The 14215-nt window shown below is 36.7% G+C and overlaps 1 protein-coding gene across 1 annotated transcript in view; it reads left to right on the forward strand.

Moving 5' to 3' along the window:
- Window positions 1-14215, forward strand: part of LOC150097449 (recombining binding protein suppressor of hairless-like) — a 419037-nt gene that overhangs the window by 233276 nt on the left and 171546 nt on the right. The window contains exon 8 of the mRNA XM_090407702.1: window positions 2939-3113. Within this exon, the coding sequence (XP_090263828.1) occupies window positions 2939-3113 (175 nt within the window). The remainder of the gene's footprint in view (window positions 1-2938; window positions 3114-14215) is intronic.

The raw sequence follows: 14215 nt of genomic DNA on the forward strand, positions 1-14215 counted from the left end.
ATGTTAGGCGTTTCCGAAAAAATAGACAAACACTACACAAATACAACATCAAAACAACCTTTAAACTCCTGACAAAATTAAACACCTACTCAGTTCTTCCAAGGATCCTCTGCCACACCTAGCCCACCCAGGGGGGGGGTATTTACAAAATACAATGCATATGTAACATACCATACATAGGGGAAACAGGATGAACCATCCCAATCAGGAAGGATGAACACAAACGACACATAAAATACCTCCATTTTGGAAAAAACCGGCCTTTCTGACCACACACTCCAAACATACCACAGAATTGATTGGAAAGGTACCAAGTCCCCTACACTGCGCCAAAACCTTGAATTTCGAGCGGAAATTCGAGGAAGCTTGTGAAATGCACAAACATGATCCGAATCTGAATAAAAATGATGGTCTAACCATTCCAAGAATTTGGAGGACCCATCTGCAACCTTCATAGCAACCACAAGGAAAAATCTCAATACAAGAAGTCTTGGTGAAGTGTTTTTTTTTTTTTTTTTCTTTCCTGAACATTCAATAGCAATCTGTATAAATCCAAAAGATAATTGTAATATAACAATATGACCTGTATAATTCCAGAAGAATCCTAGTATGTGAGGACTTTAGCAGAGTTTATTGTAGTTTTTATTGGTATTTTTTTTTTTTATCACTAGAGGGCAGGCTAAGAAAAAGATTAGTTAACCACATAGATGTAATTTACCTGTATAGAGTGTAACGGCATGTAGCTTGGTTCTTATACACATGTATCCTTCTGATAATGACCTCAATACAGGGGTCGAAACGTCACGTTATTATTTTATTATTAATCAGTAAAATAATCTTTTCAACACGTGTGTTTTGTGTCCCTAAATTCATAAATATGAATGCTGATCACCGTGTAACCTTAAAAGAAAGAGTACATGTATATAGAGGTTCATGATTTGACATCACTTACTTTAGTATCCCATAATGCAAAGCCCATATGCTTATCAGCATGTATCATGCTGTAAATTATGGGAAATCACTACCCAGACGGTTTCAGTCTTTATCGAGGTCTCATCAGTGGGACCTAGAACTGAATACGTATCTGTTCATTTAGAATATGCAGTGAGTCCTCACCTATGACAGGGTTCCGTTCTCATAATCCCATTGTAAGTTGAAAATCAATGTATGAATCATTAAGATTGTTTAACAGTTAATATGCCTGAATGCTAAAATGTGTATGCCTAGTTTGTAATATTTTTTTTAAACCAATTTTACTCTTTAATTTATTATTATTATTATTATGTGACACCTCCATACTGGAATAATACACTTTACAAATTATAGCATAAAATTGCTGTATACAAACAGTACTGTGCAATAAATAATGAAACAGTACTTCTATGCACTTATAATGAAATAATCAGCTAGAAACATACTGATGTTCTGCTTTATTAATTGGATGATTCATTGTTGTCACAGGAACCACTAGATCATCAACAACAAATTTTTTCAATTCAGGAATTGTAAGAAAGTAATTTCTGAACTTGAATTTGTAACAAATGGCCTTATTAACAGGAACAAAATGCATCCACCAATTTTTTAAAATCATAAATTTTTTTTTTTTCTCTTCTGCTACTGGATCTGTAGGATCCAGTAGCAGAAGAGTTTGCAACCCTTCTTTCACTTCCACAATATTCTCTTTATTTTCATCATCATGCTGCATTGACATTCATTGTTGTACTGTTCATTCTTTGTATATTCCTTTCAAAAGTCTCTGAGGTACTTCTCACTCTCAGTAGCAGAGCCCGAGAAAAAGTATTAAATAATACATCTTGAAGGCAGCAAGATGCATTCGAGAACATGTTAATGGGATAGTCATCATAAGTACGAGTAGTCATAAGTTGAGGACTGTATTTATATTCAATCACAATACAAAACATTTCAATTTGAAAGGTTTTGCACTCCAGCTTATTCAGTTTAAACCAGAAGAATTTGAAATTCTCTATAGTTGTTTGCATTGATCTCAGATACCAAATTTCATTAATTTTATTCATGCCAGAATAGCAGTTATATGCATGAAGACAGACAGATGAATCTAATGCCTCCACGTTTTCAAAATGCATTTGAAAATAGTATGCCAAATGGATAATAATTAGAATATTGCATATTAATTTTTATCAGCAGTTTTAATACTTTTAATTAATGTTTGTATCATGTTTTTATGACTTCTGTTGATTCAATTTATTATTTATTTTTTTTATAGTATTAAAGTGTATTTCTCTGATTATTCTGTCTTATTACTTCAAGCTTATATTATCAATCAATATTTCTACTGATATCATTCTGTTTCAGTGAATATCATACGTTCTAATTCTTTAACAGAATTATCTTATTTTTACTATTATGCACAGTTTTTAATAATTCAAATTGGTATGCTCCCTACATGTTGATCTTTTTTTTTTATGAAAGAAAAGAATCTTTTATTGTGTCTTCAGCTTTTAGCTGTTTGGTTTATAACTACGCTTTCCCTTTTTATCATTATTTCTTTTCCTTTACTTTCTTTTCTTCAGATATGGAAATGACCCCAAAAAAATTAGTACCTTCTACATCCTACCTTCACACAACTGTTATAGTTTTGATTATTTTACATCTAAAATGATTTTATTAAAATAATTAAGCAGTTTTTATTAACGCATTGTTTTTCGAATGAGGAGCATTTGTGATGTGTGATGACTTATGATTTGCAATATAAGTCATGGATTTATTATGCATTCGGAAAAATTTTAAATGAACCATGATTTTTAACCCCCCCCCCCCCATGTGTTGTGTTGTGTTGTGATGTGATGCGATGTTTTACTTTTATATGTCTACTTCTAACACAGATTGTGTTATTTTAATTAAAAAAAAAAGCATCATGTCATGTTTTAGTTTTTTAAAAACACTTTCTTATCTTTAGAATTACTGTGCAGCTAAAACCTTGTACATCAGTGATTCAGACAAAAGAAAGCATTTCATGCTTTCTGTAAAGATGTTCTATGGTAATGGGGAAGATATTGGTGTATTTCATAGTAAGCGAATTAAAGTCATATCCAAACCCTCCAAGAAGAAACAGTCAATCAAAAATGCAGATTGTAAGTTAATATAATTAATTGCTTTTTATTTTACATGAATAATTTGTATACATTGCTTATACTTGCTGTCATCACTGTTAATATGTTAATTTTGATGATTTGGGATTCTTTTTTTTCTTTAGCCTGTTTCCATCAACTGATGGCTATAGATCTCCTCTTTAAAACTTTTTCACTTCTTTCTGTCTTTAGCCAATGTCCACCATCTTGTGTCAAACCTTTGTAGAGCATCTCTCCATCTTGTTCTTTTGCAACCTTTTGTTTCTCTTGGTATCCACTTAGTGCTTAATTTTGTCCATGTTTTATATGTTGATCTACTGATATTGCCAGCCCATCTACATTTACATGGTTTATAGTACTTCATAATATCATCTAGTGCATGTTTGGAGGTTTAATGGAATATTATCAGCACTGAGAAAGGATTAAAAACTAATTTTAATACTTCCAATATTTCGTCTCCCTCACAGAGACATCTTCAGGGATTACAAAAAACTTTTTGTAACAACACACACACAAATACAATACAATAGTGAGTGAAACTAAAGTCCTATATAGGTGGTGCACCCTCTATGGACATTTGCAGGTGGCCTAGGATGTAAAGAGGGATCTCTGATAATTAATGTTTCCCAAATTTTGGGAAGTTTAATGCAACCGTATTTGTTTAAATTAGGTTGATTCCTGAGTGCAGATGCAGATTCAAAGAACAGTCTTTCACCACACAACACACGGATCATCTAGTGCAGTCACCTCTCCAATTCTATTATTTCTAATTCTATCCCTTTATGATATATTGTTACTTTTCCCTTAATGTTTATGCTCAATGATTAATTATAGTGCTATGGAAATAACCAAAAAATATTTTAATAATCTGCAGAAAAATATTACTATTATTACTGTATTCTGATTTACTAAAACTGCAGTCGTGTGTGTGTGTGTGTGTGTGTGTGTGTGTGTGTGTGTGTGTGTGTGTGTGTGTGTGTGTGTGTGTGTGTGTGTGTGTGTGTGTGTTCATGCGCCATAGCTTTATACATCACACTTCCATTTATATATCAGATGAAATATCTTACTAGTCTAAGTAGCTTGACTTTTTTAAACCATTTTTTTTCTAAGATAAAGTTAATTCCTATATTCATAATCTCTGTCTCTCACTTTCATATATATATGCTCTCACTGGTATCTGCTGTGTTGTTAGGGAAGAGGAAGGGAATTTACATTTCTGAGAGAAAAATAGGTGACCAAAGCAAATGACATAGTTCAGCTATTTAATGATCACTTTATTAAAGTGTTCCATCCTAGTACTATAGGCTTTTTATTTCTAGAAGAATAATTGAGTGGTGAAGTGTTAAAAGTGAATGCAGTGGATGCATTCCAAAAAGAGGACAGATAGAATTTCACCACGTGTTGTAAGGGAATGTACTGTGGAACTGACTGTGCCATTAACTTAGCTGTTTAATGACATTCTTGCAATGGAACAAATTCCTAGAGAGTGGAAGGAGGGTAAGATAGTACCATTGCATAAAGGTGGTAGTAGAATGGAGGTATCAAACTATAGACCTGTTTGTGTTTCTTCTGTAGTGGTAAGATTTTGGAGAAATTAGTAAGAACTCATATATACGGAATTTGGAAGATGAGGGTAATATTATTTATGCACTCCAGCATGGATTTGTTAAAGGGTGCCCTTGGTTTAATAATCTGGTTACCTTTTACAGTAGAGTAACAAGAGCAGTTTTTTCCCAAGGCATTTGATAGGCTGCCACATAACAAGTTGATTTTTAAGTTGCATCACATGGATTTGGATATCAGGTTAGTAGATTGAATTGGTGATTGGCTCTCTGATAGATATCAGAGAAACCTTGAACATGAGAACAGGGAGCAGTATCAGAGAGTAGGAAGGTTATGAGTGGATTTCCACAGGGTTCTGTCCTGGGACTATTGCTGTTCAGTCTTTATGTTAATGATATTGTCACAGGACTACAGGGAGATGTTTAGTTGTTTGCAGATGATATGAAGCTTGGGAAAGCTATTAATACTAGTACTGATGTTTTGGCTCTTCAAAAGGATTTGAATAAGCTGGAAGGGTGGGCCAAGGCATGGGGATGGCACTTTAATGCAACTAAATGTAAGGTTTTAAAATGTGGGCTCCACAGAAGGGTTACTTCATACTCACTTGGTAGAGTTGTATTGGGAGAAGTGAAGGAAGTAAGGAATCTTGGGTGATTTGAATAGAGATTTCAAGTTCTGAAGACATATTACAAAAGTTGTGAAGACGTCATAGAGCATTGGGGCAATGTTGAGGAGAATATTGATCACAAGTGATACAAGTTTGCTGGCCCCATTGTATAAAGCTGTGATCAGACCACATCTGAATTTCTAAGATCTGGTCACCATGATTTGAATGGAATGAAGTGTAGGGATTTTGAGCAGAAACTGCACATGTTCCAACGAGCTTAGTACTAAGTGGGGAATTATTGATGCTATTTCGGATGAACATTTTCCATGGAAATATTTGTAGAAAACACATAGTGCAGAAATCGATCATCTGTGCAAAAGTGGGGGGAGTGAGTTGGTAAGAGATGGGTCATTAATGAGTCTGATTGCTCTTCTCTGAATTGAGTCGGGCATTTTGAGGGAGCTTTTGGGAACCCCAATCCATATGTGGGAGCAGTATTTGATCGTTGGGAAGATTTGTGATTTGTATAAGGTTAACAACTGTTCAGGGATGAAGTAACGTCTTGAGTGAAAGAGAAATTCTAATTTTCTAGAAGCTGAGGATGCAATTGTTGTTATGTGTTTATGCCAGGAGAGGCTTGATATCAGGGTAATTCCAAGAAGAGAAATCTCAGATTGTCTGGAAATTTGGGTGTTGTCAAAAATAATACTGGGAGAAAATGGTTCTTTTTTATGAGAAATGAGACAGTACTAGGTTTTATTTGCATTGAATTGACTAGGTTATCTGAACCCCATTGGAGGATGGCTTGGAGGTCTGAATTAAGGGCAGTGGTGGTTTGCTGTTCTGTAGGTTGAGGTGAGTTGTGTGGAGTAAAGTTTATCAAAAGAAAGGAGTGCGATGTGCTGTCGTCTGCAAAACTGTGTATTGGGTTGGAGGTAAGCTGAAGTAGATCATTGATATATAGTAGGTAGAGGGTTGGTGAGAGGACAGAACCTTGAGGAACCCCCTGACATTAGTTGAACGGTGAGAGGATAAGGAGCCATCCACCATTGCACACACTGTGCATCCAGACAGAAAGCTGGCAATCCAACTACAGAAATCCTGGCTCAGACTGAATGATGGTAGTTTGCTTAGTAAGCCCTTGTGCCAGACCCAGTCAAATGCCTTGGAGATATCAAATCCAACCGCTTGAGATTCACCAAACTTCTCCATGGCATTTGTCCAGAGATGGGTGACATGTGTGAGCAGATTTCCTGTTGATTGACAGCAACGGAATCCATACTGGCAGTTGTTTATTAGATGGGTAGCTTCGAGATAATGTAGGAGTTGGGAATTGATGGTTTTTCCGATTACTTTAAACAGGACAGGTGAGCGAGATGGGGCGGTAGTTGGACAGCAGTGACTTGTCGCCCTTCTTGGGAATGGGTTGAATATAGGCCAATTTTGAGGCTGTAGGATAGATATCAGTGAAGTAAGACAGTATATATAAGCGACATAGGACAGGAGACAGGTTTGGTGCTCAAACCTTCAGGACAACTGGAGGGATGCCATCAGGCCGGGAGACTTTTTTTGTGTCTAATTTGGACAATATTTTGCTGATCTCTTTCTTGGAAAAGGATATAGTGGGCATTGTATGTTGGGCATCTGGAATGGTTGTGGGACATTTGCCATTGTCAGTTATACGTGCATTGGGAAGCAAAGTGTGAGGTCAGGAGATTGGCCTTTTCTGTAGGTGATGATGCAATGGAGCCACCTGGGTAGGATAGAGGTGGGAATAGTGTTGGGCAGAAGTTATGACTAATTGCTTTGATTCATTCATTTCATATGGTGATTCAACGGCCATGAGCCCTTTTTACAGAGAGGTACGGCACCACCTCAATTCCACCCTATTTTTATCCTGGCTCATGACTGGCATAGCTGACAGTTCAGACCTATGGCTGGATGGATTGTCTTAAGTATTCCTGACTGTATCCGTGTGTGTTCATGGGACCAGTTTGCCTGCTCAGGATGAAAAACCCCAGATAAAGTGGGGGAAAAATCCTGCTGTCCATGCCCAAGACCGACTAACTTGGCTATGGCTGAGGAAGATCCTTAAGCTCCGGATACTCCTTCCCTAGGAATATGGTTACAAAGCACACAGCCACTAGGCTAATTGCATGGACAATTGCTTTGCTGAGGGACCAAAAGGCTCAGTTGCCATTTGGACAGGCTGTTAATTTCCTGTTTTTTGCTCTTTTGAACTCTGTTTGGGAAGCATTGGTTTTTTTTTTTTTTTTTTGCATTTATTTCAGGCTTGGGTATAAGCTCTAAAGGAAGATGGGGTGCTTGATTTGAACCAGTAATGGTATGTTTGGTTTTTCATTTGTACAGCCTTGGCTTTTGGAAAACCAGGGTTTAGTTAGGGAATAGCAGGTCAGATTACTGTGGGGAATGTATGATTCCATCCCAGTGAGGATTACTTTGGTTATGAGTTCGGTGCATGTGTTTGGGTTGGAAGTTCGGAAGCAGTAGTCTAACCATGGGAACGAGGCATAGAAGTTGCAGAGGCTGTCCCACTTGGCACTGTTATAATGCCAAACTACTCTTGTATGGTAGTGTCTGTGTAAGCGTTGTTGCATGGGGGAGGATACGAGCGCTAGGTTTTGGTCAGAATTGCCTAGTGGACTCTCTACATTCACTGTGTATTTGGAAGGTCATTGGTCAGGAAGAGGTCTAGGGTGTTTGGGGAGTCGTTTGTGTTATCGGGTATTCTGGTTGGCATCTGAACTAGTTGTGTAAGGTCATTGGTGATGGCAAATGTTTAGCATCTCTACCTGCAAGATCTGTACAACTGGAAGAGGAGCCAGTTGATGTGGACATGAAAATCTGCTAGGAGAATGATTTTGCTGTTGGGAAAGTGGGACTGGAGAAAGTCCATTTTTAAGGAGATGAAATTGAAGAGCTCAGAGCGGTTGGTTGCATTAGGGAGCCATAGAGACAGCATATGAATTTGACCGAATTGGGTAGGGATATTTTCATCCAAAAAATGTCAAAGTTGGGTGTTTCTAGGTCGGGTGCTCTCTGGCAAGGATGTCAGCAGATGTATGCACAGACGCCATCTTTGGGTCGAAAGGAGTTAAAGTGTGTAGTTTGGGAGTTTGAGATGAATAGTGCTGGAGGGAGGTGAGATTTGAGTTTCTGCAGTGAGGTTTGGTAGAATGCAGGTTGTAGTGGACACTATTAAGTTTGGAGTTTAGGTCACGGATGTTGGTGAAGTGGATTTGTAGGGTTTTGTGAGTCACATGTTTGACCATAGGGGTCTTGCACATTTCCTATGCAATGCCTACACACTAGTCACCATCGTGGCTGCTTGTGGCATCACTTGGTTTTTGCACCAATTTAGCTTGTCTGTAGTCGATGGTCCAGCTGTAGTCACCATTTTGACATTTTTCTGCATGTTGCCTTCGAAGCTGGTGTCCTTGTTCTCTTTGTGCAAATGATAAATCTGGTTGAGTACGTATGTGCAATTGTGGATAAGTGTCTTTAAAGTTGTTGTTTGTTAATCGCTTTATTAGCATCTGATGATATTTTCAGGATCGATGTCGCATTCTTCTGCTAATTTGATGATGTCTTCTTTCAGTGCTTTTCATTTTCTTTAGGAAAGTTCAAAATGACACTGTTGAATTTTTTGTTTTGGGCCTCCATCAAGTCGTGCACCGTTGATGCGATTATTTCACAGAGTTCATTCGCGAGGAAGGGTGAACTTTCGTTGCGGTGCTGATCATCAGTTGATTTGAACTTGGTTTCTAGTGCTCATATTTTGGAGGAAAGAGTTTCATTCATAGCACTGATGTGCTCTTCGAGGTTTTCATTTCATTTGCCTAAGTTCAGGAGCTGTTTTACAGATGGGTAGCACAGCGAACAGAAATAGGGCTGGTTAATGTCGATAAATATCTTGTGTGCGATTCATCCATTTTTGCACAGGAGTCGTGTATCCAGTGGCAACAGAATTTGCACATTTTATTTTTTTTTTATATTGCTGATATCAATTTTAAAGCTGCAGCACTTAAAGGAGGTGGTGAGTAAAAGGAATAAGAAGTAAGTTTTTTGCATGGAGAGTGGTAGATCACGAAATGCATTTCTCGAGAGTGTGGTGAATGTGCAGACTCTCAATGATTTTAAGGAGTGGTTGATAGACTCTGTGTTCACTAGTGCTGACCTCCCATGATGAGTCTTGTGACTCAATGGGATTAGGAAAATAACAATAAAAACTGCTAGATGTATATGACACTGGCTAATTCACCTTTAATTCTTCTAATAGTCAGCCTTTAACCTTTCAAATTGTGAGACATCACACGGAGAAGAGTGGTTGCTTTGATGTAATTGAGCAGGCTGCCAAAATTTGTACTGAGTATAGAACAAAATATTATTAGATCCAAGAGTTCCCCTTTTCCTGACCATTATGGCAGCATATAGATACAGATAGGTTTTGGTGTTGGTTGTTATTAATAACAATGCTTCATACAACACTAGAGGAAAATAATTATTAAACTTACTAGCATTTCACTGGATTTCCAACAAGCATTCCTCAGTGAGGAAATAATTCAACATGTAACTAAAAAGAACTGTGTTAAGAAGATATCTTTTAATGAGAGATGAGAATGAAATGTTAATAGAAAAAATTCAGGTTAAGTGTAATCTTAATTTGACATTCTCTCAGATATGGCAAATTAAGGCAGTTGTATTTGTTTAGATAAGAGAGGTACTTGTTTCAGCTATGAAGCAATCACTTCATCTGATGATGATTCTAAAAATGTCTCTGACTTACAATGACTTCTATGCAGTAGAGTTACCTTCTTCCATTTAATCCTGTGTGAAGGAATGTCCAGGGCATAGTCTGCCATTCCTGACTTGCCTTGCAGATGATCACAGATGTAGTTTGTATTTTTGTCAAGTGAATATTAACAGATCTATTAGTCTGTCCAAAGTAGGTACAAATTGTAGGTACAAGGAACTTTATATACTCCAGGATATGCAAGAGCACTACTTGTTAAGAAAATGGATGAAGGTTGCTAGTTGTGTATGGTTTGAAATTGGTGTGGAGATAATATTTTCAGAGAACTTTAGATGTACCTTGAATATAAAAGATGAGAATAGTTTTGTGTGATCTCGTGTGTTGATTGTAGGAGGGGTGGCAGAATATGTAGTAGTTTATCTATTTTATGCATTGGCTAAAAAAGTGTTGTGATGGTACCTAACTTCAGAAGCCAGGGTGCGTATCATTTACAGTAATGAACTGGTTTTGGTTACAATTGCTTTAAATTAAAATAATGGAGAAAAAAGACATTGTTCTCATTGCTGTAGTGATATCAACCACCTACCTTAGTGGAAACAGCAAATCTTCAGACATTAATTTTAATTGTTCACTCTGGGATAGGGATATGTTTGAAGTATTGGGTTAAAATATGAAGTTAAAGCAGAAATAGAACTTGATATTGAGATGGGAATTAAAATAACCAGAATATAAAAACAATTCTAAAAGCAAAATTAAAATGTGAGATGAAGTAAAAATGATATATATTTTTAAAGACTTAGGAAATCCAAGAACATAATAAAATATAAATGTAAACTACTGTTGAAATGACATGTATAAAAAGGAGCAAACGTATTTACGGGGTGATAAACCATTTCAGTATGGCTATCATCAAAATGGAGGATTAGTTAGTTTGTTTGTTTTTCTATAACTTTTAGATGGGTTAATAATTTAAACATTATATTATTATTATGTGACAACCAAAGACTCATCAACGGAGAGTGTGCCAACAGCATTGAACGATTGAAATCCGTCCACCTACTAACCTCGCTCAAACTTGCTTAACTTTTTGCGAGCCATTAGTAGTAGAGGCTCTACCAATCGACCAACCTTTGCTGGCTAGTAAAAACCTTGCAGTTATAATATTTGAATCTAAACATTGAAGATGCCAAGAAATTATATTCTTGCTTAAATCTTTTTCAACAATATCTGAATCTATTTTTCAAAGCTTTATGTACACTCAACATACCAAAAAAACCATTACAGATATCTACTTAATAGATGTTGGACTTTCTCTAGCGCGAAAAACAGCCTGTACTCTCCCATGCATTGACTCCACCGGCTGCTGGAGGTAATTCCAGAAATGCCTGTTGTAGCATTGTCCACAACTGTGCCTTGGACATGGATCCGATGTCTCTCTCTCTCTCTATGGCATCCCAGAGAGAGATTCATTTGGATTTAAATCCGGAGACCTTGGGGACCGCTGGATGTTCCAGACGAGTGTTTTATGGGAACACTACATACATTTCGATTTATACATACCATCCTTATAACATAAAAAATAATTTGCATGCACACAGTTTATTAATGCATACAAATATATATCAGTTCTTGAAGATTTAAACAGAGAAATGGTTTACTTGAAATGGATGTTCTTAAATTGTGCTTACCCTCAGCAGCTAATAGAATTTGTCAGCTCTATGGAAAAATCAGCTGCCAACCCAGGAGATAAATATTCTCCCAGAACAACATTTTGAAATTCTCTTATATATGTAATACACATAAAGCTCTGAAACATAGATTCAAATATTCTAACTACAAGGTTGTGTTGACTAGTCAATTTAAATTATTAAACTCATCTAAAAGCCATAGAGAAATAAACTAATCCTCCACTTTTCTGATGATGGCCATACAGAAATGGTCTTTTCGCCCTATAAACACTTTCTCTCCTTTTTATTCATGTCATTTTAACAGTACAGTAGTACCTTGACTTACGAATTGCTCGACATACGAACTTTTCGAGATCCGAACTTTTTATCATATCCCATTTTGACCTCTAGATACGAACCTAGACTTGAGATATGAACCATGATGCTTTTCTTTTCAAATAAATAAAGCCTGTTTTACATTATACTTTTTATTAAAACTTTTTATATATTTAGCTGAGTTCATGCTGAACCGTCTCTAGTGTAATAATTGTTGTTACTACATCGTATTTATCTGAAATACGACGAATGCTGCACGTATTTGCTTTTTTGTGTATCTATTTCGATAGTTGTGTAAACAAACAATACACTCCGTGAAGATTTTTTTAGGTTTGTATTTATTATGTGTACTGTATGTATTTCTTTTCATAAGTGACATGTTTTATTGTAGCTTCACGTTTATTTTCTGAATAATCTACCAGATAAGTGTCATTTCACTGATCAACGTATTATTTTCAACATGGGGCCAAGAAAACAAAGAAGGGAAGAAAATCACAATAGAAATTAAGAAAGAGATTGTGGAAAAATATGAGAAAGGAGTCAGGCAAAGTGATCTGTGCAAGCAGCATGACTTGTCCAAATCCACCATAGCTACAATTGCGAAGCAAGCAGATTTTCATAAGGAACTTGATGTGACCAAAGGAGTATCTGTCGTATTCATCTTGAAGAAATAAAGTTATGGAAGAAATTGAAACGTTACTACTCGTCTGGATTAATGACATGCAATTGAAAGGAGATAGTGTATCTCAAAACATGATCTGTTTACAAGCTCAAACTATTTACAAAGATCTTTCACAGAACTTGCCATCTGCTAACAGTAGCAAAGACATCGGCAAAGAGTTTAAAGTAGCAAAGGATTGTTTGAGGAATTCAAGAATAGAACCAGTATCCATAGTGTTGTTAGACATGAAGAAGCCGCTGAAAGGTTCGTGAAGGAATTTCAGAAACTGATGGAGTCAGAAGGTTAAGACAAGTTTCCAACTGCGATGAAACTGGGCATTTTCTGGAAGAAAATGCCTAAGAGAACGTTCATCACTGAGGAGGAAATGGCATTGCCAGGACACAAGCCAATGAAACACCGACTAACTTTGCTTTTTTGTGGTAATGTCACTGGTGACCTGAAGATAAAACCTCTTCGTTTACCACTCTGAAAATCCTCGAGTCTTTAAAAATAGGAAAGTTAACAGACACAAACTCAGTGTTATGAAAAACAGTAATAGCAGAGCCTGGGTAACCAGGCAATTCTTCTGTGAGTGGATGACAGAGGTCTTTGCTCCCACAGTGAAATTGTATCTACAAGAAAAGGGTCTTCTTATAATGGACAATGCTCCAGCACATCCACCACATTTGGAAGAAGATTTGGATGAAGAGTTTAATTTCATCAAAATTAAGTTCTTACCTCCTAATACCACACCACTCCTACAACCAATGGATCAATATATTATTTTCAACATCGAAAAGCTTTATACCAAAGTTCTTTTCCAAAGATGTTTCAAAGTTACCACCGACACAGAATTAACCCTTCGGGAATTCTGGAAGAATCACTTCAATATTCTTCATTGTTTGCGTCTTATTAGTCAGGCATGGGAAGATGTTTCTGTGAGAACTCTAAAATCAGCCTGGAAAAAGTTATGGCCCGACTGTGTCTGAAGAACTGCGCTGGAAGGACATGAAAGTGAAATCGACATTGTAGATACAGTTGTCTCCCTGGGCAAGACCATGCATTTGGAAGTTGATGAAGCAGACGTAGAGGAGCACAACGTTGAACTGACCAATGAAGAGCTACAGGAGTTAAGAAGAGAGCAGGAAAAAGAAAGAATGAGGAGGAAAAGCAAATCTCTTTCGAGAACGAAGAAGACAACAACAAAAGGGGGGGTAATTCCAACAAGTGACATAAAAAAAATATTGCAGCACTGGGGCGAATTGCAAAGAATTGGTTAACAAGTGGTATCCAAATCAAGGTGTTGTTCTAAAGCCACCAATATCTTCAATGACAATGTCATTAATCACTTTAGAAGGGTATTAAGGAAATGACAGATTCACTCAACGTTGGATGGTTTTTTAAACCTCCCTCACCCAAGACACAAAAAGAAGCAACTGATGACAACAATCAAACTCCTGAACCACAAAACCAGCCAAAAGAAAATTCTTTTTTTTT

The sequence above is a fragment of the Typopeltis vanoorti genome, chromosome 17 (assembly GCF_054136105.1).
Source record: "Typopeltis vanoorti isolate ZY-2024b chromosome 17, IOZ_Tvanoo_1.0, whole genome shotgun sequence".
Lineage (NCBI taxonomy): Eukaryota > Metazoa > Arthropoda > Arachnida > Uropygi > Thelyphonidae > Typopeltis > Typopeltis vanoorti.